The sequence below is a fragment of the Dendropsophus ebraccatus genome, chromosome 6 (assembly GCF_027789765.1).
Source record: "Dendropsophus ebraccatus isolate aDenEbr1 chromosome 6, aDenEbr1.pat, whole genome shotgun sequence".
NCBI classification, from domain to species: Eukaryota; Metazoa; Chordata; class Amphibia; order Anura; family Hylidae; genus Dendropsophus; species Dendropsophus ebraccatus.
The window spans coordinates 23,114,184-23,138,503 of NC_091459.1; the positions used below are offsets into that span (position 1 = coordinate 23,114,184).

Below are 24,320 nucleotides of genomic sequence, written 5' to 3' on the forward strand. Positions count from 1 at the left end.
TAGTTTACAAATGCATACCTCTGCATACAGGGGGAAAAAAACACAAACCACAACTACTTTAATTTTTAGATTGAAATAGTTACCTCTAGCTGAACGGTTGCTGCTGTGCCCAGTTTCGGCATTTATTCGCTGGTCTTGTTCCTGCTGTAATCGCTGGATCAGGCTATCCAAGGGACTCACTCCTTCATTATTAGTCTGCTGACTGAGAACTTGATTCAGGCCTACATATAGCAGTAAATCAAGAATAGGACATATTGTAATCATTAGGAACTTTTCATACACTTGCTGTATGAACAGCCCATCCCATGCTAAACACCTGGAAACAACTTTTCAAAAACCTTTATATTTTACAGCTGAAACACTTAAGTATGCCACTAGGGGGCTCCCTATGTGTTCTCCATCTCTAGCAGCCAGGACACCACAACCGAACATACAATCAGTGGACTGGTTTTCCTTTCCGTTGATCACTCCCATTGGTTCAGGTCACAGAATTGTGTATAAAAGCAGACATAGAAACAGGGACGAGTACAAAATCATCACCCCAAAGAAATACCACTAAACACTTTTACATTATAAACATTGGCCATACTTTAGCTGTAAAGATGAAAACACACTCTTATGTCACAACCCACCTTGGGATTTCCCAGCTCCCTAATGGGCCACTCTGAGCCTGCTTCTTTCCTTAAAGGGGTTATCCAGGATTAGAAACAGTTACTTTCTGCCAAAAACAGCACCACCACTAGTCCCAAGGAGTTGTGAGGTATTGCAGTTCAGCTCCATTCACTTTAATGAAACAGAGCTGCAAAACCAAATGCAAATAGAGATGCCGTTTCTCAAAGAAAGCAGCTGTGTTTTTTCTAATCCAATCCTGGACAACCGCTTAAATGGTATTCCTTTGCCATTCATTTTATAAGACACAATGGACTTATTAAATTTACTGGTCTAATTTAATTTAATTATTCTTATCGGCCAATAGGATGGCAGGTATTAATTGTGTACTGATATTTTCTTATTTTTGAGCTGTGTCTTTATGATTCGCTTTAGGTCACATTTAATGAAATTAAGGTTTAGAGTTCTATTTTCATACTTCTGTACAATTGTACTTTGTACCTGTCTACTTTATTCCAATACATATTAAATATTTGAAACTAAAATTTTATAAGGGTGTGTTCACACCTACAGGATCTGCAGCAGATTTGATGCTGTGTTCAGTTATTTAAATGAAATCTGCTGCAGAAAATCAGCTGCAGATCCTGTAGGTGTGAACGCACCATAAAGATCTAGACAATATTCAATTAAATCTTTAGTTATTATTTTAGATACTTTCCTGCTCTGTGGTGATTCTGTCCATAATATGGCCGAGCATAGAGAAGCATGAGACCATGCCCTGCCCTCTGTGTCCCACATAGGCAGGCTTAGTGGTGGACAATGGTCACATGCCCCTCTTTGCCCAGCCACCTTATGGACAGACTCACCACAGCACAGCCTGATTTTAGCTCTATGGGGTACACAGGGTGCTGTGAATACACTTACTAATTCTGTACACTGAGCTATTTTACTATAGAGTGGCCAACCCCTTTAATGCAGTTACAGCCCCAACCACATACATTGTGTTCTGTACAAAAAACACAATACAGCATATTATTTTACTATTATAAATTACAGGCATGAGAAAAAAAAGATGGTAATCTCAATTGGCTACTGTCAACTACAAAAATGTAAATTTACAATATACTCACACAGTATTATCTTATCTGCGATAACATATACTGTAAGGTTTGCCCATTTAGAGCATGTACATGTTAGTATCCATGCTGATTTCTGCATTCAAAGTGGAGTGTTTCCACTTTAAAATACATCTCTACTTGGCTTTAATACAAATGTGGCAGATAACACTTTCGTCTCCTCCTGCATGTAATAACTGCAAATCCTCATCAAAACCCACAAGGATTTCCACGCAGATTTTGGTGCCAAAATTTTATTTACTGTGTGAACAAGCCCTTACTATACCTGATGAGGTTACACCCATCTGAGGGATGAGTTGCTCGTCCCTGCAATTTTCACGTCCTGGAACAAGACGTTGGTATCTGGCGGGATGGGGATTACCATCTACATCCACCAAAAATGGCGGTGGCATAAGGTGAGGCGCCTGCTGTGTTTGTTCATCCAGAACATAATTGTTTGCATCACGAATAAGAGGTCGATAATCACTGTGAAAGAACATTTGGTCCGCTATCTGAAAAACAAAATATTGAGGACATTTGATTAAAATATAAAGTTTAATTAAAGTGTCACTGTCGTTTTTTTGTTGTTGTTTTTTTTTTTTTGCAAGATCAATAGTACAGGTGATTTTAAGAAACTTTGTAATTGGGTTTATTAGGCAAATATGCCATTATCTGCATTCAAAAAGACTTTCCCCAGGTCCCCCCTCCCTACTCTCTCATATTCACTGCTCATTATTAGGAAATCTTCACTCTTTTACATCAGTCGAGCTCTGTGTAACCTATGGAGAGGGGAGGGGGGAGGAGGGATATTCGTTGCCAGTAGACAGCAGAGAACAAAGGATTACACAGTGGGACCTGTGTGAAAGCCGGTATTCAGAGGTCAGTACAGACTTCAGAGTAGATAGCCCGGTGATGTAGCTATAAATTAACTCTTTGTTGTCCTGTTTTGGTGCCTCATCTCCCTCCTCCCCTCTCCATAGAAAACCATGAAGACAGAGTGGAGAGCTTCAAACTGCTTTTTCATGATAAAAAATGCATTTTTAAGCTAATACATCTAATTACAAACTTTCTTAAAATCGTCTGTACTATTGATTTCTGCAAAAAAATAAATAAAGGACAGTGACACTTTAAATCAATATCCATATTTATACATGCCTAAATACAATGAAATGCATATATGTGTACATCTGCAGCAGAAAATGTAACATTAAGTAAAACAACAAAAAACTTCCATGGAAACCCTCAACAGTGTGTCAACTTAAATTTTTTGTATTTAAAGGGGTAGTGCGGCGCTAAAAAATTATTCACAGAATAACACACATTACAAAGTTATACAACTTTGTAATGTATGTTATGTCTGTGAATCACCCCCTTCCTGTGTCCCACCACCCCCACCCGTGTACCCGGAAGTGTGGTGCGCTATACTCACCTGTCACGTGCCGACACCAGTCTCTGATCTTCATTCGGTGATGTCTTCTTCGGCCGGCCGGCCGGCGAACAGCTCCATCTGTTCCGAATGCCGGCCGCCCTCTGCAGCGTCATCCGATGCTCAGCCGCGATTGGCTGAGCATAACTATGCTCAGCCAATCGCGGCTGAGCACAGTTGTGACGCGGCAGAGGGGGGACGGGCGGCAGGGATTCGGCCGTCCGTCCGAAGATGACGTTTGGCACAAAATGGCGGACGGCCCTCGACACGGATCAGGTAATGTATAATGCACCAACACTTCCGGGTACAAGGGTGGCGGTGGTGGGACACGGGGAACGGGGCGATTCACAGACACAACATACATTACAAAGTTGTATAACTTTGTAATGTGTGTTATTCTGTAAATAATTTTTTAGCGCCCCACTACCCCTTTAACTGTAGCAAAAACTTTATCTATCTGCTAAAAAGTCACTGGTCCTGCATGTAAATACATTAATTTTTTAAACACTATACCTTGTCATACTTGCTGCTTGATCCAAAGCCAAAAATTAAGAGATGACCATGAGAGTCGGTGCATGCGAAGTGTTGTCCATCAGGAGAGCACTTACAGTCAAATACTGCTCCATGCCCTTGCCCTTCAATCTGTAAAAAATATCACATAAGGTTAAAAATATCCTAAACGTGTGAATAAGTACACCAGAGAAAATTGCTGTTAATTCATAGTAAGGGATGCCTACATAAATAACAAAAGACTCGCACAAAAGCAAACTAGATAGAAAAAAATATATAATAGCTTAGAGTTATGACTTATTGGTATATTGTGGTTAAAATAGGTTTTCATTTATCCACTGGCTAGGTGACAGGGGTCCATCCATAGGGACCCCTACCAATCACTAGTATAGGATGGGGGGGGGGAGAGATCCACGTTCCTGTGTAAATGAAGTGGTGGTCGAGTATGCATACTAAGCGCCATTCAAATTCTATGGCGCTGAAGTGATCCTAGTACAGCACCCCACCCCAGTTTGTGATTTTCATGGGAAGAACAGTACTGCACAGTATGCTATTTTTCCAATACAATATGATTCAGATTTCACAATTTCTTAGACTTTCATCTAATTTAAAATGGGTTCATGGTTATTAAGGAGGCATAATTATTGCCAAAATGTATTAGAGTGAAGAGAAATGGCACAAATCTAAGACCCCTCCCTTATAAGATTTATTTTTTAGCAGTCAGAGCTGTACCAATGTATTAGGTAGTCTGTGCCTTTTAGCTTCACCAACTACCCTCAGCGATGTGACTTGTGTAATATATGCCATTCTTTTAAGAGTGTCCTATTGTGTGCAACAGAGGCCGAGCATGTCATATAAACCAGAAATACAAATGTCAAACATATAGAAGCAATAGAGGATTATTAATTCTGTCAGTATTCTCAGGAAGTAGAAACATTAAACTGCACCGAGTCAATAAGTAGGTATTGGCTTACCATGTTAAAGTAAGACCGGATCTTGACCCCACGAGCTAGATCCCAAACTATGACATTGCCATCATGGCCTGCCGAAAACAACACTCGTGGATCAAATGGATGAGACTCCAGCACAAAAACTTCATCCTCGTGACCCTAAAAAACATTTGGTATAATAAACCACTTTAATAAGTGAAAATAAAACTGAGAACAAACAAAACAGTGTTTACAAAATTTTGTGTTGCTGAGCTTTATGATCATTTTAGGCTACAAACCCACTTGCCGGATCCGCAGCGAGTCCTCTCGCTGCGGATCCCGGCCCTATTCTTTCAATGGCAGACAAAATCACAGCAGGGATGTACATCCCTGCTGCGAGTTTGTCCCAAGACCGCCCCGTTAACCCCCCGTCCGCCGAAGCATATACTTTACCTGATCCCGGCTCAGGCTTGCTTCGGCGGCTCCCGGTGTCTTCAGCATGCCGGAGCCGGGATCAGGTAAAGTATATGCTCGCTCCAGCCGCCCACCCGCAGCCCCAGCCGCCTGATCACCCCCCCCCCCCCCTTCCCCCACAGCCCCGGCCACCTGATCGGTGTCCAACACCCCCCCCCCCACACACACACACACACACACACACACACACACACACACACACACACACACACACACACACACACACACAAAGCTCCGATATGTGGGCGATGTCAGGGCTGCGGGCGATCGGGCGGCCAGGTCTGCAGGGGGGAGGCCGGGGCTGCGGGGGTGGGAGGAGGTAGGGGCTGCAGGAGGGCGATCGGGCGGCCGGGGCTGCGGGCGGCTGGAGCGAGCATATACTTTACCTGATCCCGGCTCTGGCTTGCTGAAGACACCGGGAACCGCCGAAGCAAGCCAGAGCCGGGATCAGGTAAAGTATATGCTCCGGCGGCCGGGGGGGTTAACGGGGCGGGCTGGGGACAAACTCGCAGCAGGGATGTACAGAGGACTCGCTGCAGATCCGGCAAGTGGGTTTGTACCCTTAAGGTGTTTTTTTTGGATACTGATGGCCTCTCACTAGGATAGGCCATGATTATCAGATTGGTTGTGTGCTAAAAATCGTGCCTGCAGTTCGTAACCTCTCACCAATCTATTTACTTTAATGGAATGAGCTGCAATACCATGAACAGCCACTACTAAATGTATGGCACTGTGTAAGGTAAGCAGTAAAAGATAACTATAAAAAAAAAAATCTGAACTAAATAAAAAAAAAAATCTGTGCAAATGTGTACATGGTCTTTAAAGGGTTATTCCTGTATCAAATAGTTAAACCCTAACAGGATAAGGGATTACAAGCTGATCAAGGGATGTTCAACCAATTGGTCCCCCTCAAAATGAGTGGAGTGCACATTCATTCTCTAAGGGGCTTTCGAATATTGACTGTGGATACGGGCCAATATTTGAAGTAGGAATACCCCTTTAACTTCCAATTTTATACTGGAAGTGTTTTTTTTACTGAAACTGTCAAGTTTATAATTCATAGTTTAACTTGTTACCATGAGGATATGGATGAGCTGTCCAGTGTACGAGTTCCAGACTTTTAAAGTCATGTTATTGACTGCAGTGATTACACACGTGTCGTGACGATCCCAAGCCACCATCGTCACTTTTAGCTTTGTGACCTTGTCTTCTACACCTTGAGTACTGTTCCAGAGAAGAAGGGGGAAAAGTGTCAGTAAGTTAAATTGATGAGACCATGCCTGCATACATGGCAATGTAATTTAATGAAAATGTTCTTATTTGTCTAATTTTTAAACAAAACCATTATCCAAACTTACCCGGAGGGGCGAGTAGCCATATCTAGCAAAATGCTTCTCCACTCCCTTTTCTTAAATTGCCAAATGCGAGCAGTCCCATCGCGACTTCCACTTACAAATCTGTTAAGAAATAAAATAAGTTATTAAAGACTCTGCAGGAAAAACTAAACTACATAAGCTTTTAACTAAGTTATATCCAAGACTTCATTTGGAGCCTCCTCTGCAATTCTATCAGACTTGATGGGAAGATTAGCATGGCGTGCAGCACTATGCCTATGGACAAGGTAGCAGGCAGCAAGGCAGCACACCTTCTCCAAACTCTGACAGGTACGTAGTCCGCTCCTAAATCGGGCAGTGTATGGAAAAGCCGGAGGGGTGATAGACTATTGTAAGTGTATAGCAATCCACATGGAGCCTCATGCAGTTTTAGGAGCGGACTGTGTGTCTGTCAGAGTTTGGCGAAGGTATCCTGTAGGTACCATTTAACATATAAATGAAGGACCCAGTAACAAATGTAAACAAGACCTGGGACAAATATAACCATGTTTTCTAAGTAAACTACAAAGATTTGTAAGTCATAACAGTTCATAAGTTTAAAGATTTATGCAATATTTACAGCAGTTTCTGCCCAAAGAACCTGCTAATATGCCCCACAAGCTGTTTACCTTGCCACCTGATCGCTGCTGTTAACTCTTTTCTTTTCCTCCGAATTTTGAAGCGATTCCAACAGCCCCTATGCTAATTAAGGGCTTAGGAGCATTTGGGGCGTCGCACTATGGCCCGTAGCACCCACTCGTCCCACCCACTATGCATATTCATATATTCATAGTGGCCTCTTTACCGCACAACGGGACACCTTATCTGCACATGAGTGGTAAAGAGGCCACTGTGCATATATGAATATGTATAGTGGACGAGAGGGGACAGGAAGGGGCAGGCTGGGCAGGACGAGCGGGTGCTCCGGGTCACAGTGCAACACCCCAAATGCTCCTAAGCCCCTAATTAGCATAGGGACAATTAGGGAATTGCTTCAAAATGAAGAGAAGGAAAAAAGAAAAAAAAAAAAAAAAGTTATCAACAGTGATCGAGTGGCAAGGTAAACAGCTTGTGAGGCATATCAGCAGGTTCTTCGGGCATTCAGATCATTAATATCCAACAAACTTACTGTATAATTACCCATATCCACTACTTACCGACTACTGTTGTTTGAAAACTGAATGCTGTCCACTTTATCCTAGACAAAAAGAAAATTTGTAAAATGTATGCAGTTATAATAAAAATGAGTCACCAGTGCAATCAGGCGGTGGGGAAAGCTAATGGTATGCCAGTGTGTGTGTATATATAAATAATGGTATGCTGGGCTATATAGCTAGAGGTATAGCCAGTAGGAACAGGGGGATTGGGATCCCGCTGTATAGAGCTCTGGGGACATCACATCTGGAATACTGTGTCCAGTTCTGGAGACCTCACCTACAAAAAGAAACTAATAAAATAGAGCGGGTCCAAAGACAGGCTACAAAAATGGTGGAGGGAGTGAGGCATAAAACAAATCAGGAAAAACTTAAGGATCTAAATCTGTATAGTCTGGAGGAAAGAAGAGAAAGGGGGGACATGACAAATATGTTTAAGGACTAAACAAGGGTCACGAGGGAAGTGTTTTAATAAAAAACTACAACAACTGAATGTAAACCTGCCTGTGATAACTAGCTATCCTAAGATAAGATAATAAGAAGAGAAATGCTAAAATGGATTATAGATGTATACGCTCAGGTTCCAAGCTACAAATACTCACTGTGTGAAACTCAAGTTCAGATAACTTTTCAGGCTGACCAGACCCAAAGTAATAAACCCTAATGATATGGTCAGTACTCCCAGTGGCAAGGAACATTCCGCCTAAAAGCATAAGAAACATAAATCAATAAAAAATAAGCAATTTTGTTTTAAACAGAAATAAAGTCAACCTGTAAAGAGATTTTTTTTCTGCCTACAGAACATGAAACACATTACAGAGCTCAACTTTAGTCCCTCTATGTTTATCAGATTATGAGAAGGATTTCCATAACCGCTAACGTAATACGACTAAGGCCAGTCTGATGACCTGTATCCACAGTTTACAGTAGATCTGCAATCAAGTTACGATTTGCAAAAATAAAACTGCATCTTTAAACTTGTGTTAAACCAGCCTTAAGGCCTTTTTACACCGGCCTATTAACGGCCAAGTGAGTGTTTGCTGGGACTATTGTTCCCAATAATTGGCCCTAAAAAATGGGCTAGCAATTAGTGACGAATGACTACTGATAGAATCTTCTCAACATGACATGTCACTTCGCAGCAGCGAAGGAGCACGCGCCCTCTCATCCACACTGAGCCGCGGAATTCCACCATTCTTGCTCAGTGTGAACGGGGCCAAATGTCCAATAGGTTTGTCACTCCAAAGAAAACCCAGGCAGTGGCCTTTAGACCAGAAAAGGTTGTGTACTCTTGCACTATGGGAATATAAAAGAAACCATTTAATTTTTAGTAAAGAATGTTTTGTTATATTAAAGCCAAAATACCTAAAACCCCAAAAGAAAAACACTGCAAATATAAAAGTATGCACTTAGAAATAAAAAAAAAAAAAAAAAAAAGGGGGGGAAGGGGTTACCAGAGCTAAATGAAGAACAAATCATCTGAACTCCAGGGCGGGGGCGCTCTGTGTACTTCGTAGGTCGAGGGCTAGAAGAGGGAAAAAAATATATATATATATGTAAATATATAATCATTAAAGGGAAACTATCAGCAGGTTAGAAGTATTCAGCGGGTCAGATCAATGCATTAGGGCTGGTAACCTAATTAGTATGAGGATTAAACTCCTAATAGCCCGGTAACAGCACAGAGGATGAAGGTAAGAAACTTACCTCCATCCTCAGAGCCCCATGTCCTATAGCGACATATCAGCAGGTTAGATTCTTCTTTCATTATATTTATTAAGACTAATTAAAATAAGATAATTAAAATAAAATTATCTTTATAATGACGGGACAGTTCAATGAAGAATATTTGCTCCGTTTTGCACCCAGGGAACATCTTTGCTTACTTGGGACTTTATAATGTAAGTATAGTGATCTCCTAACACAGTAGTGAAGACACAATCGTGCTGCACACTTCACTTTTAGTGCAAACTGATCAGGACAAATTAAAATAAACCTAATGAAGTTTTAGAGAACACTTACTTAAATTTCAGGGTCCCTGCATCCCAAAGCCAGAAGCAAATCGTTCCATCTGCTCCAGTTGAAGAGAGGTACCTCTTAGACCCACTGCACAAGGGTGAGAACTGAAAAATTTTAAAAAATAAAATAAACAGATGAGCTACAGTATCCAGACACAGCCACTACACAGTGAACAGAGCCAACTTGCGTCATTGTGTGAGTGTGCGTGAGTCTACTGCAGTGTGAGCGGCCCCGTACACATGAGTGTGTCTGGAGGAGAGGATAATGACAGGCAGCTGCGATCCTGCAGCTGCCTGTCATTAACCCCTTAAACGCTGTGATCTGTAGCGATTGTGGTGTTTAACGAAGTCAGTGGCAGGTTAAGCACTGTCACTGACTGATCGGGACCTCCGCAGCAATGCCGACGGGTGGGGGTAAGCCACCATCCTGTCGGATTGTCGTTCTTTAGATAGAGTCTGCTTGAGAGCAGAGACTATGTAGAGATCGCCAATCGTACTCATCTATGCTATGGCATAGCGTTCTTTAGTATACACAATCTAATGATTGCATGCTAAACATAAAAGTGTAAAAAAAAAATAAAAAAAAGGCTTTTAGAAGTATTGAAAAAACCCTTATAAACCCCCCCCCCCCCCAAAAAAAAAAAACATTGAAAGTACCTCCTTGCCCATTATAAAAATATGTAAAAAAAAAATTAACATATGGTAGCATGTGGAATTGTCACATTAAAAAAAATATAATAAACGGCGTAAACGCAAAGAAAAAAAAAACAACAGGAATGCTTACACCAATATACTCCCCCCCCCCCCCCCCCCCAAATCACATTTTTAATGAAGTTGACATATCTAACAACAAGGAGCAGTCAAAGAAGAGAGTGGTCACGTGGGATCTAGCAAAATCAAATTGGAATGTAGTGTGCTCTAGAAATATCTCAAGATTTCCCATACTTATTAGCTCCTGTATGTTCTGCAGGAAATATTGTTTTATTTTCACACTGTGCTCTCTGCTGACATTTCTGGCTGAGACAGGAACTGTCCAGAGCGAGAGGTTTTCTTTGGGGATTTATAGAAAACCGAGACGGAGTTCCTGTCTTGGCCAGAGATGTCAGCAGAGAGCACTGTGTCAGACTGAAAATAAAACATTTCCTGCAGGACATGCAGCAGCTAATAAGTATGGGAAGACTTGAGATTTTTTAGTAGAAGTAAATTACAAATCTATATAACTTTCCGACACCAGTTAATTTGAAAGAAGATTTTTGCTGGACAACCCCTTTAAAGATCATGGCGCAAAAAATGACACCCCAACCAGCCCTGTAGGGGGGGAAAATAAAAGCGCTATGGAACATTGCATTAATTTGACCCCGACATCCCGGCATCAATGACCTTGGTCACAGAGGAGTCATAACTATTGTTGACACCATGACTGTCCTCTCACCAGTAACATATTACCTGTAGTGATGTGATGGATGCGCTGTGACCCTGTAGTATAGCCAGCGGTGCACATGTCCTCAAACACCATATTCTGATCATTTTGTCACAGCTACCAGCAGCAATCATTGTATTTTCATAGTTCACAGCCATGTCGGATATTTCGGCTGCATGTCCTCGTAGTGTGGCAAGAAGACGACCATCATCTGTAGCCCATATTTTAACAAGGCAGTCATCAGAGCCCTGCAACATACAAGAAAATGTTTCCCTATACAGAACTGGACATAGCGTACTGTCTCCCCACTGGTGCCTCATGCAAAGTAAAAGATCTAGACCAGTGGTGTCAAAATCAAATACACAGTGGGCCAAAATAAAAAAATTGGACAAAGTCATGGGCCAACCTTGATATTTAATGAAAAGTGCATGTGGCATTTCTGGCACTGCCTATCCTAAAGTAATTTTCCCCACATAGTAGTTACCCATTATATTCCTCAAGCAGTAGGTAATCCCATAATTGTGCCCCATGTAGTGCCCCCCCCCCCAATAGTGCCCCACATACTAGCCTGGCCTACTATTAGAGCCCCACATATGAGCCATCCCTCCCAATAGTGACCCATATAGCAGCCAGCACACCTAATAGTGCCCAATATAGTAGCAAGCCCCCTGATAGCGTCCCATATAGTAGCCAGCCCCCAATATGTCTTATATAGTAGCCCCCCTCTCAAGTGTCTTACATAGTAGCCAGCCCTCCCAATAGTGCCCAATATAGTAGACAACCCTCCCCCATAGTCTCTTATATAGTAGCCAGCCCTCCCCATAGTCTCTTATATAGTAGCCAGCCCTCCCCATAGTCTCTTATATAGTAGCCAGCCCTCCCCATAGTCTCATATATTAGACAGCCCTCCCCCATAGTCTCATATATTAGCCAGCCCTCTCCCATAGTCTCTTATATAGTAGCCAGCCCTCTCCAATAGTCTTATTAAGTAGCCAGTCCTCCCAATAGTGTCTTATATAGAAGCCAGTCCCTAATATAGTCTCTTATATAGTAGGCTGCGGCCTACGAGATTATAACATGGGCGGTCTGAGCAGCCATCCGGACCACCCATATTATAATCTGCTGCAACATCAGGAGGGCCAAATTTAACACAGCAATGGAAAAGTGTGGCGGGCCAAAAGTAATGACACCACGGGCCAGAGTTTGACATGACTGATCTATGTACTGAGAACTACTAGAAAGCAACTCTACTTTTTTTTGGAAACAGAAACAGGTCAGTGCTGCAAGCTCAGCCCAAACTAAATTCATAGTAGTATTTAAAAAAATTTAACCCTGACTTACTGTAAATATCCGTCTACCCGTCCGATCAAATGTTACACAGTAAACTGAGGAAAGGTGACCTAGAATCCGCTTGTGCATTTTCATGTGCTGATAGACAGGAGTCGGCACCAGTGACTGAAACTTGTATTTTCCATTTAGCTTCCTTGCAAATAGTGTACTTGCTGTAAGAACAATTCCATTATTAGTATGGCAATAGGAAATACCAAATTAAAATTGTAAAGAAAACTGTAATAAAAAAAAAAGTAAACAGAAAAATTTTAAATTAAAGTGTCACTTTTTTTCAGAAATAAATAGTACAGGCGATTAGGAAACTTTGTAATTTGATTTATTAGCCGAAAAATGCATTTTTATCATGAAAAAGCAGTTTGAAGCTCTCCCTCTGTCTTCATGGTTTTCTATGGAGTGGGGAGGGGTGGAGGGAGATGAGGTACCAAAACAGGACAACAAAGAGTTAATTTACACTTACATCACCGGGCTATCTCCTCTGAAGTCAGCACTGACCTCTCTGACCTCTGAATATGGCTTTCACACAGCTCCCTTTCTCTGCTGGTGACCAATCTCCCTCCTCCCCCCTCCCCTCTCCATAGGTTACACAGGGCTCGACTTATGTAAAAAAAAGAGTTGTGATTTCCTGATATTGAGCAGTGGATGAGAGAGAGGAGGGGAGGGAGGGGGGACCTGGGGAAAGTCTTTTTGAATGCAGATAATGGTATATTTGCCTAATAAACCCAATTACAAAGTTTCTTAAAATCACCTGTACTATTGATTTCTGCAAAAAAAAAAAAAAAAAAAAAAACACACGACAGTGACGCTAAGTTTTCTGTGACAGAATATCAATGAACATTGAAAGGAGCACAAGAATCTAAATAATATGTGGCTATTCTGGACAATAAGGCCAAGTTCACATCTATAAATTGGCAAGTTCTGAATCATACGTGCGCCTCTCCGCTCAAAGAATTGACATGTCAAATCTTTGAGCGGAGAGGCCCGGGGAGCAGACACCAGGAATCTCTGCGCCGATTTCGTGGTGTGAACGGGGCCTCATAGTATAGTTGTGTGCATATTTTTATGACAGACATAAAATAACTATATTTATAGCCATTAGTGGGGACCGATCACTACAATGAAAGAGCAGAAGCGTTTAGCAGCATGCACTCTATCCATTCATCTCTGGTCTCAATACTAATGTTACATGGAATTATAATGGAGCCTATGGAACTTCCGGCAATCACATCTATCAGAAGTTCCATAGGTTCCATTATAATTCCATCAACTGCAACCATAACATTTAGAGTGGAGATTAAGGGGCAGTGTGTGTGCTGCTAATTCACAATGACAGGTACGCTTTAGGGACCAAGCCAAGTTATCTTTTTTCATCCTTGCACTTTAATAGCCATAGCAAGGGCTTGTTTGTTCACAGAACAATTTGTACTTTTTAAACCCCTGGTGTGGAGAGGTCTCAGCAGCTGAACCCGTTCCATACACAGCAGGGGTCTACTACTATGTTATACTATATTTTAAATGACTCAAGCAATTAAATGTCCAAATGACAGGTGCCGCACCTGTTGGCTGTCTGTTTGGCATTCCTGCAACGTGATTTTATTTGGGGGGGGGGGGGGGGGGGGGGGTTAAAACTTCTGCAGTGGGAGGCCTTTACACAGAGAGATTTATCTAACAGATTTTTTTGAAGACAATTCCAGGAATGGATTTGAAAATAGGAGAAGTCTCAGTCTTTCCTACATGACTTATTCTCTGTTTATAGTCTGTTCCTGGCTTTGGCTTCAAAAAACTGTCAGATAAATCTCTGTGTAAAGGCACCCTTAGTGCCTCTGCTAATAAAAGTCTGACTCAGCACCAACATAATGTAATGTTAGAGCCCTATTACAAGGGGCGATTATCATGCAAAAAATTGTTATATCGTTCGAATTTACACGGTAATCGTTCTGTGTAATTGCAAGCAACTATTGGAAAAGCGTTTGTATGTCGTTGATAGTTGCCTTAGATCGGAACCTAAAATTATCATTAATCGTTCGCTGTAATTCCACGTTCGTTCGCTCAAGTTCCGCATTTGTTCACTAATCGTTAAGTGTAATTGCACATTGTTCATTGTTTTGCTGGGATCAGAAGGAGGAAACAATCAAAGTAACGATCACAATAACTATCGTAGTAACAATCTTAACTAACAACTAGGGCTGGGCGGTATACCGTCAAAATACCGATACAGTCACTGGCGTCGGTTAACCGACCTCAACTCTGCCAGGACGGTATCTGCGGTATTTCCCCCCTCCCTCCTCCTCCTCCTCACCCTGCGGCTGCATGCTCTGCTCCCCTCAGTTAGTCTTCCTGAAGAGGAATGCTGGAGATTGGACAGGCTGCGCACAGGCGTGCTGTGTGCTCAGCGCTGCTGCTGCTTCCGGGCGGCTCTGGAAGGGGTCCAGAACAGCTTGTGACTGGGGGCAGATATTAGATAGGAGAGAGATAGATAGAAGGAGATAGATCTATCTATCTATCTATCCATCTCCTATCTATCCATCTCCTATCTATCCATCTCCTATCTATCCATCTCCTATCTATCCATCTCCTATCTATCCATCTCCTATCTGTTATTTATCTATCATCTATCTATCTATCCATCCATCTATCTCTCTCCTATTTATTATCTATCTCTCTCCTATCTATTATCTATCTATCCAGCGCACACGCACACACACACACACACACACACACACACACAGACAGACAGACAGGAGATAGATAGATAGATAGATAGGAGACAGGTAGATAATAGATAGATAGGAGTCCTATCTATCTGTCTATATATGATAAATATAAATTTTATATATATATATATATATATATATATATATATATATACACTGTATAGATAGATAGATAGATAGATAGATAGATAGATAGATAGGCAGCACACTAAACAAACTGTGGGTGCCAGCAGACGAATCCCGGACCTTGGACCAAGTCAGCTAGTAAAAAAATACTCTGCAGCACTCCGATGGTAATACAAATGTGAAAACGTGAATTTATTCCATATCACAATGTGCAGCAAACTTCACAAGTAATATATGACGTTTTGGCGTCTCCTATGCTATTTTCAAGTGCCACTTGAAAATGCCGTAGGAGATGCCAAAACATTGTGTATTACTTGTGAAGTTTGCTGAACGTCGTTTTATGGAATAAATTCACATTTGTATTACCATTGGAAAATAGGGTTTTCAAAAGGGGTGTGGCTTTTAAAAGGGGCGTGTCATAATTATTGGTTAATTTATTGTTACCGCGACGACATGTACGATAAACCGCGATATTGATTTAGGCCATTATCGCCCAGCCCTACTAACAACCATCGTTCTGTGTAATATGGTGAACGATTTTAGGTTAACGATAAACAATATAGTTTGCGATCGTTTATCATTAGTCGTTAATCGGTAGAAATTGATTCGTGTAATAGGACCCTTAGTCAATTGCTTGTGATGATGAGTTAGGAGGTTACAAGTTCTAATTAATTTTTTTCCCATAAAACTATACCTCAATCTGAAAAGCTTCTATGTTCCACTAGCACACACATCAATGCAGATCCCCTTTAAAGAATTTTCACCTAATTAAAACACACTAGATAGGTGTCCAGTATCTGATCAGTGAAGTTCAACCACAGACACCCCATCAATTATGATACTTAGGGTACCCCTTTTAAATAACATTCTTACAACGTGACTGACACACAAGCTATAACTGCTGTGAAGCGGCGTGCTTTTTTCCCCATACACTCACCTAGGTTTGGTGGGCTTCCATAATTTATCGGCGACTCTGGAGGCCTTCCGCAGTGTAAAGCTGCGAGAGCGGAGCCCTTCCATACAACATGTTTGCAGCCTGTGGAAGAACAGATAGTAAGATGATATCACTAAGAAACATATATTTAATTCCATAGAGCATGAAGGATCTACAGTGCCGTCATACTTTTGTTTGTGCGCAGGAGAGACTGCCGGCCAGCTCCCAATAGTGTTAGGACTCCAGGAACGCTTTGAGGAATCTCGTTTTCGAGGAGTGGTCCTACTCTTTGACATACTTGTAGTAAATGGTCAGGTGCCAAGTGCCTGTAATATTTTACCTAGGAGAAAGAGAAAAAAAAACCAAACATCTTAATAAGAGTTTTGTTTAAATGATGACTGCTGCCTATGTGGTTTTGTGAATGAAGAGGGAAAAAAAAAAGGTTTTAATGGCAGAGGGCTATTCTGTATGCTGTGCAGAGAGACAGCTATAAAGAATGCATCTTTAGGCAATGTTCACACACACACACAGTATTTTTGCAACCAAAACCAGGAGTGGATTGAAAACACAGAAAGGCTATGTGTTTACACACTGTTGAAATTGAGTGGATAGTTTTCATTTAATGACAAATGATTGCTGTTATTTTAAAACAAAGACCGTTGTTCTGAAATAACGGCCGCTACATGACGGAACGGGGAGAACAGGTGCTCAGAAACACATTCCAGCAGCGAATTCAAAACTGATGTGCGTTAGAAAAACAAAGTGTGCACAGTGCTGCAAAAAGCTTGACCTGTGATTTTCTCAGAAGTAGTATGTCATGGAGCTGAAGTGTTACTGTGTTTTTGTCTTATTTCAAAACAGATCAATGTGAAGAAAAATAAAAAGGGACCTTCTGTTTCAAGGACAACCACAACCCAACTAGGTTTGGCAAACGTATAGGGGGAGATTTATCAAACATGGTGTAATGTGAGACTGGCTCAGTTGCCCCTAGCAACCAATCAGATTCCACCTTTCAGTTATCAAAGAGTCTTTGGAAAATGAAAGGTGGAATCTGATTGGTTACTAGGGGCAACTGAGCCAGTTTCACTTTACACCAGGTTTGATAAATCTCACCCATAATGCCTCCTGCATGAATGGCTTCCCTGCACAGAGCTGTCAATCAGGTGTGGATGGGAGGTATGTTTTATTGCTATAATACATGGATATGTTTTGAACCATTTTTAAGAAATGGGCCCACCTTGGCCGCCTTCCTTAGGCCCCCTTCACACGTCCGGAAAATCTGTCCGGATTTCCGGACTCATAGGCTAACATTAGACACGGACACCCTTCCGGATTTTTCCGGAAGGGTGTCCGTTCCGGAAAATAGGACCGGATTTTTTAGATCCTGTCCTATTTTCGTCCGGAAATCCGGCACGGACGCCCCCATAGAAGTCTATGGGAGCGCCAGAATCACGGGCATTTTCCTGATGTATATCAGGAAAGTGCCAGCGACTCCGGATTGGTAGAGAGCCAGCCCCAGACCCGGACCTCAACACAGGACTGCCCCCACCACCCACCCTGCAGGACTGCTGCCGTCCAATCACCCGCTCTGCTGGCAGTCCATAATGGGAGTTGTAGTTCTGCAGCCTGCGGCCATCCAGGTTGCAGAAGTACAACTCCCATCATGCCTTGCTGGCAGGCCATGATGGGAGTTGTAGTTCTGCAGTCTGTGGCCATCCAGGTTGCAGACGTACAACTCCCATCATGCCTTGCTGACAGGCCATGATGGGAGTTGTAGTTCTGCAGCCTGTGGCCATCCAGGTACATGGGTACCTGTGATTTATGTTGGCATACTAGACCATATTATCTCATCAGGAAATCCTGAAGGTTTTTCCTGATGGTAAAAACAGATTACTGTCAGGAAATCCTGACACTTTCCTGATGACATTTGAGGTCTCCTGATCAGGATTTCCTGACAGTAAAAACTGACACGGACGTGTGAATGGGGCCTTAGAGAACAGTTTTCGTCATATGTGCATTGTATTTTTTATGTTTTTATTATTTTGATCGTCTCCTGCAGGTCGCCTACTATTGAATAATTAATATCTGCACTACATACTCCAACCTACCCCAGCAGCCTCTACAGCACAGCACTGGCAGGGTCTAAAGCTGCAACAGATGTAGTATGCTGTACTTAACCATCTCTGATATTGCAATGTAGTTCAGCACAAGATTCCCACAAAATGGCAAATATTGTCTGGTAAACATTACCAAAGCCAAGGCCTTATGCAACAAGAACAGGAACATTCATGCACGAGCGTTTTTCGTTTTGCCATCATCTGAGAAAATCATTTACAAGAAGACGACTTGCTTTTAAATCGTCCTTCAACATGAAAGCCCCCTACCAGGTAACAATCCTACCTCTATACCCTTAGTCATCAGCTTCCAGACCTCTCAGCAACATATCGGGTATTTATCATGCTACATCAAACACTATAACTACTATTTTAGATGCATTACCTTTTCAGCATTTTCTTTTTTTTGCTGTAAAAGATAAATCAACAGTAATGGACGATGTGTTTAAAGGGGTAGTGCGGCGTTAGAAAATTATTCACTAAATAACACACATTACAAAGTTATACAACTTTGTAATGTATGTTATGTTATTGAGTGGTCCCCCTCCCCATGTCCGTGTCCCTCCCGGAAGTGTAGTGCACTATACATACCTGACTCGTGTCGACCCCGCACCGGCCTTCTTCAAGCCGGCCCCCCTCTGCCACTTCATCAGCTGCTCAGCCGCGATTGGCTGAGCCTAGTTATTCTCAGCCAATCGCGGCTGAGCAGCTGATGACGCGGCAGAGGGGGGCCAGCCTCCCGAAGATTACATCATTGTCACAAGATGGCGGCTGGGGCCAACACGAATCAGGTGAGTATAATGCACCACACTTCCGGGTCTGGCGTGGGAGGGGGAAAACACGGGGAAGGGGGCCATTCACATACATAACATACATTACAAAGTTGTACATTACAAAGTTTTGTGAATTTCTTAGCGCCGCATTACCCCTTTAAGACATTAATTTCCTTAAAGTGACACTGTCACCCCCTTGACGTCTCTACACAGGTGTAAAGGGTAAATTTTGCAGTTTTCATACCTTAATTTTTTTTTTCATACGTCATAATGCTTGTTCTAGTAAAAAGTGATCTCTTATCGGCTGTGGTTTCACGGTCGAAGCGCCATTTAGCCCTGCCCACATCCCCACACCATCGACCTGTGACGTCATCTTCACATAGGTCCAGGCCCCTCAGAGGCCATTGGTATGGGCCGACCTAGAGGGGGTGGGGCCTAGACCTTTAGGCTGGCCTGTTTCAATGGTCGGCGAGGGTGCGGGGCCTATGGGCAATGACATCAAGGGGGTGGGGCTAAGTGGTGCTTCATCCGTGAAGCCACGCCCAGGTAGCACAAGGCCTATAGTCTGTGCTCACAGTGTAAAGTATGGCTCCCAGACGCATTCCAATTAAAATCAAATTATGTTGATCCAGCCGATACTGCAGTATGAGCTGGGTGAACATGTAAGAAAGTGGCCGATGTTCTTACAGAATGTGAACATGGCCTTTAGGTGCGTTCACACGGAGTTTGCAACAGATTTCACATGGTTTCTGCAATGCTCGGTAACATTACAATCTATGGCATTCTTGCAGCACATTTTCTATCTAATGCGAGAATGCAGTGAAAGCCATATTTAACCAATTAGCTGCCATGCCAGTAAACACCAAATGCTTACCTGCACGCACTCCTGCTTCAGTCTCCTGGTCCCTGCTCACTGACGGCCCCGCTCAGCCAATCACTGAGCTGTCCCGCCGCAGCTAGTGATTGGTTGAGCGGGCTGTCACTGAGCAGGGACCAGGAGACTGAAGCGGGAAAATGACGATGGAGCGTGGACAGGTAAGTATTTGCCATTTTTTATTTTTAAAAGGCCAGCAGGCTAATTTCTTAAATACAGCTTCTACTACATTCTCACAGCGGCATGAAAAGGGCCATAGATTGTAAAGTTACCAACTATCACATCAGATTTGCTGCGAAACTTGCAGTGTGAAATACGCTGTGTGAACACACCACTAGGGTGTGTGCACACAATGGGATCCGAGCGGATAACTCGTGCCATAGACTCCATTCTATGGTCAGACGGATTCCGCCGTCCGTTTAAAGAATGAACAGATTCCTTCTTCGGGCGGACAGCGAAATCAGCCTGACCATAGAATGGAGTATATGGCACGGGCAGAGATGGGCATGAGCAGCGGAATCAGTGGTGGGTTATCCGCACAGATTCTGTACTGTGCACCAACCCTTACTCCAGAGGGGGAGTTAATTAATAAAAATTGCTACAGCATTGTGATTTTTGTTGTTTTCTTTTTATTTGTAACTCACTTTACAGGCTTCGTTCAGAACTGCAGTGGTAGCAGGCTAGTACTATTCTCGAGAAAGCAACACGCGAAACGCGCGTCGGGTGTACGGTGAGGTGGACTTAATATACGAAGGACATGTATGGGTAATATCTACTATTTGTTGATGGTGTTTTTATGTTTTTCTGCCATATACCCACTGTGGGAGTTATTTATTTGCTGTATGTAGTACCAACCCAGTGCCCAGTATATATGTTTGTATATGTAGGTTGTCTATTTATCTCCTACCCTATGATATAGCACTTTATGTATAAGAACTCTTTGATCCACCGTTTTTATGGGGATTTGTATTAGCTTCAGCCCCCCCATTATGTATTTTTAATAACCTTTTTTTGATATACTAATAATAAAAAATATTTATATTTACATTGGTCTTGCATTCAATTTTTTTCGTTTTTGGATTTTGCGTTAGATTTTATCATCGACATTCATGCCGAAAATGTGCTCCATACACATACAGTGGTGCCTTGGATTACGAGCATAATTCGTTCTGCGACCGTGCTTGTAATCCAAATCCACTCTTAAACCAAAGCTAATTTTCCCATCAGAAATCATTGAAATGTAGACAATTGGCTCCACGCCCCAAATATATAAATGATTTTTTATTCTGAACAACATGTAAAACAGATGACACAAACAATGAGAAACAGCTGAATACGTGATAATATAAGTTACTGTACAATATAGCAATCAGCATGTGGAGTATAGTATATAGTAACTGCATAAACCTGATAACACAGCAGCAGTTTGTAGATACAGGATGGAGCCGCAGATCTCCATAATGCAGTAGTGTAGTACAACAGGCTAGAATAGAGGCAGGGCTGCTGTCAGAGATCTGTGTGGTCACATGACAGCAATGGGGAGGGTGTGAGTGCAGCATGGACCAATTGGGAAGTGAAAATCACAGAGCTGTGCAGGAGGACAGTGACAGGAACTTTTCTGTACACGAGTATAGAAGGAATGAGCAGGACAGATGTGGGCACATACCTGCAGCACTCTCTGTCCGGGGAGAGAGGGGTTACAGCTATGAAGAGATTACCTCCACGGTCCTGTCCCCTGATGTAAGCCCCAGCCTGAAGTGGATCTGCCATGATTTAGAAGGTGAGGGAGACTTCCTGGGTCAGAGTACAGTGCTGTAGACCCCACTATGGAGACCATGCACCTCCCCACTCCCCTCCCACCCAGTACAGGGAGCTCTTAAACCAAAGCAATGCTCTTAAACCAAGTCAACATTTTGAAAAACTGTGAGCTCTTCTTGCAAAACGCTCTTAATCCAAGTTACTCTTAAACCAAGGTACCACTGTATATGTAAGCATACACTAATACAGCATATGGCCACATCCTTACTGGAAAAGTCCAATGGCTTACGTTAGTAACAACTACTACTTCATTACTGCACACCTAGACTCATGCTGATGTAGTTATCCAGATATATCTGCACTATTCTGACGTGTAGCTCTGCTACATAAAATTATTTCAAGACAACCTAGAGTGAAGACAGTATGAACAAAACTACGGCTATCATATTTCTTCCATTGATCACACAGGAGTGTGAACAGTTTATTGTTTAACAAAACCAAGTAGCAGGTGCTTATTTCCCATTGGTCCTAAGGGGCTTGTTTGTGGTGCAGCAGCCTAGATGGAAAAAAATGAAATCGCTGCTTCCAAGGGCTAACAAGGGAATAGCAACATGTTTACATAGGAATAATGAAGACTGGTTTCTAAAACTGTAGGAGGCAGCATGTGCAAAGCAAAACATTTGCCCATTTTTATCTTTCGTTTTTCCCTCTGCTTGCTTTTATAAACTAACACGAAAACATGAATTTATGAAAACGTGCGCTGGTGTTGTCCAATGCAACAACGGTATTTTAGGTAACACTGCAATATATCAATCAATGTAGCAGTGGATTACTTTTTGTAAGCACCACTGTAGCTGGATTGTTAATAGCAATTAAACCTTAAAGAGGACCTGTCAGCACCGGTGTCGGGCTCCCGACCAACCGCTAGAGCCCCTCATACTTGATCGTGCTGGGTCCTGCTTCTTCGGGCGGACTGGTACGGAGATATACCCGCGGGAAGCCCGGCGCGCACACCGCTGAGATGGGTCCGACACTCAGAGAATGAATGGTGAGTCAGTCGGACTCATCTCAGCGGCACGCGCCGGGCTTACCGCGGGGATATCTCTGTCCCAGGACCAGCTGAAGAAGCGGGACCCGGCATGATCAAGTAAGTATGAGGGGCTCTAGTGGGGGGTCAGGAGCCTGGCACCGGGAGTGACAGGTCCTCTTTAAGGATAAGTTCACACTAAGCAAACTCAGCAGACATGTCAATTCTTTAAGCGGAGGCGCATGAGCCCTCCCATAGACACGCTGTTTGACAGGCAGGCAGGATTCCGCCGTATTTGCTCAGTGTGAACAGGCCCTAAGAGAACCATGTGTTATAAGAATAAATGCTCGCATTGGAAGCTAAATGATTCCCTGTGTGAGCTCATTCATATTCCTTTCGTGACATCTACTCAAACAATTCAAGGAGTTTTTCATAAGTACAAAAAAAATTTTTAAGGAAAAGCAACTACCAGTTTGTAAAGTGCCACTATCCTGTGTTAGGGTGTGTTCACACTGAGTAAATCAGGTGGAATCCCGCCTGCCTCAGTGTGCTATAGCTTGTATATGGGAGAGTGTGCACTCCTCCGCTGCCGCCACTCTCCGCTCAAAGTAGCGACATGTCACTCCTGTGAGTGGAGAGCGGCGGCAGCGGAGGAGTGCACACTCTCCCATAGACAGGCCATGGCACACTGAGGCAGGCGGGATTTGCTCAGTGTGAACATACCCTTAGAGAGGCAGAGTCACTAAAATTTACAAATCAACAGTTGTTCTGATCTGATCGCAAGCAGTTTTATTTCTTTGACAGCCATTCACAAGAGTTCACTGCACATGTGTACAGCTGCTGCATGCCCACATTCAGTAGCACAGAAACCTACATGCTCGCATTGTATGGTTGGCTCTCCTGTTGCACAGCACCAAAACCTCTGTAACCACACAGACATTATACGGACTGAACTGTTGCATAATAAAGAGCATTGTCTCCTGGCTAGCTGCATAGTTAATACTTAGTAAAAGTTAATATAATTAGCCTAAGTTAATTGCCCTGCATTGGAATACAATCTGTATGATGAACAGGTGTCTTTTCTTGCATGAACGTGCAAAGGACTGGTACTTCCTGTGTTTTTATATTGCAAAACGCATTGTGATCACAACCCCTGTTGGTTTCTCTAAAAATAAAAAAAATTGCGATAGATACGCTTTAGGAGTATTTGGTAGACGGCTGTCGGTATCAAGCATTTTCTAAGACCATTTTCCAAAGGCCCTAGTACACCAAACTATCATCGGCTGTACTTAGCAGATTGACGATTTTTTTACCTTTCAAATCAACTGGTGTCATAAAGTTCCAGAGATTTGTAATTTACTTTTATTAAAAAATCTCATCTTCCAGTACTTATTAGCTGCTGTGTGTCCTGCATATCTATGACTATGACATACAGCACCTGATAAGTACTGGAACACTTGGGATTTTTTTTTATTAGCAGTAAATTACAAATCTTTGGCGCTTTCTAGCCCCAGCTGATTTAAAAGAATTATTTTTTTTTTTTTTTTTGCTGTAGTTGCCCTTTAATGGGGAAATGTGAAATGCCATTTCCACATGATGTTTTTGGTGTTATTTCACACTTTATG

At 42.5% G+C, this 24,320-nt stretch overlaps 1 protein-coding gene across 4 annotated transcripts in view; it reads right to left on the reverse strand.

The window, feature by feature from the left end:
• The window catches only part of PHIP (pleckstrin homology domain interacting protein), a 75,219-nt gene that overhangs the window by 26,954 nt on the left and 23,945 nt on the right, over positions 1–24,320 (reverse strand). For all 4 annotated transcript variants that reach the window (XM_069974669.1, XM_069974668.1, XM_069974666.1 and 1 more), the window contains exons 5-18: positions 16,339–16,489; positions 16,153–16,251; positions 12,370–12,530; positions 11,055–11,276; positions 9,613–9,713; positions 9,045–9,115; positions 8,193–8,293; positions 7,594–7,634; positions 6,422–6,520; positions 6,140–6,287; positions 4,635–4,769; positions 3,664–3,792; positions 2,011–2,236; positions 84–221 (exon numbers count right to left, since the gene is read on the reverse strand). In XM_069974669.1, the coding sequence (XP_069830770.1) occupies positions 84–221; positions 2,011–2,236; positions 3,664–3,792; positions 4,635–4,769; positions 6,140–6,287; positions 6,422–6,520; positions 7,594–7,634; positions 8,193–8,293; positions 9,045–9,115; positions 9,613–9,713; positions 11,055–11,276; positions 12,370–12,530; positions 16,153–16,251; positions 16,339–16,489 (1,822 nt within the window). The remainder of the gene's footprint in view (positions 1–83; positions 222–2,010; positions 2,237–3,663; positions 3,793–4,634; positions 4,770–6,139; positions 6,288–6,421; positions 6,521–7,593; positions 7,635–8,192; positions 8,294–9,044; positions 9,116–9,612; positions 9,714–11,054; positions 11,277–12,369; positions 12,531–16,152; positions 16,252–16,338; positions 16,490–24,320) is intronic.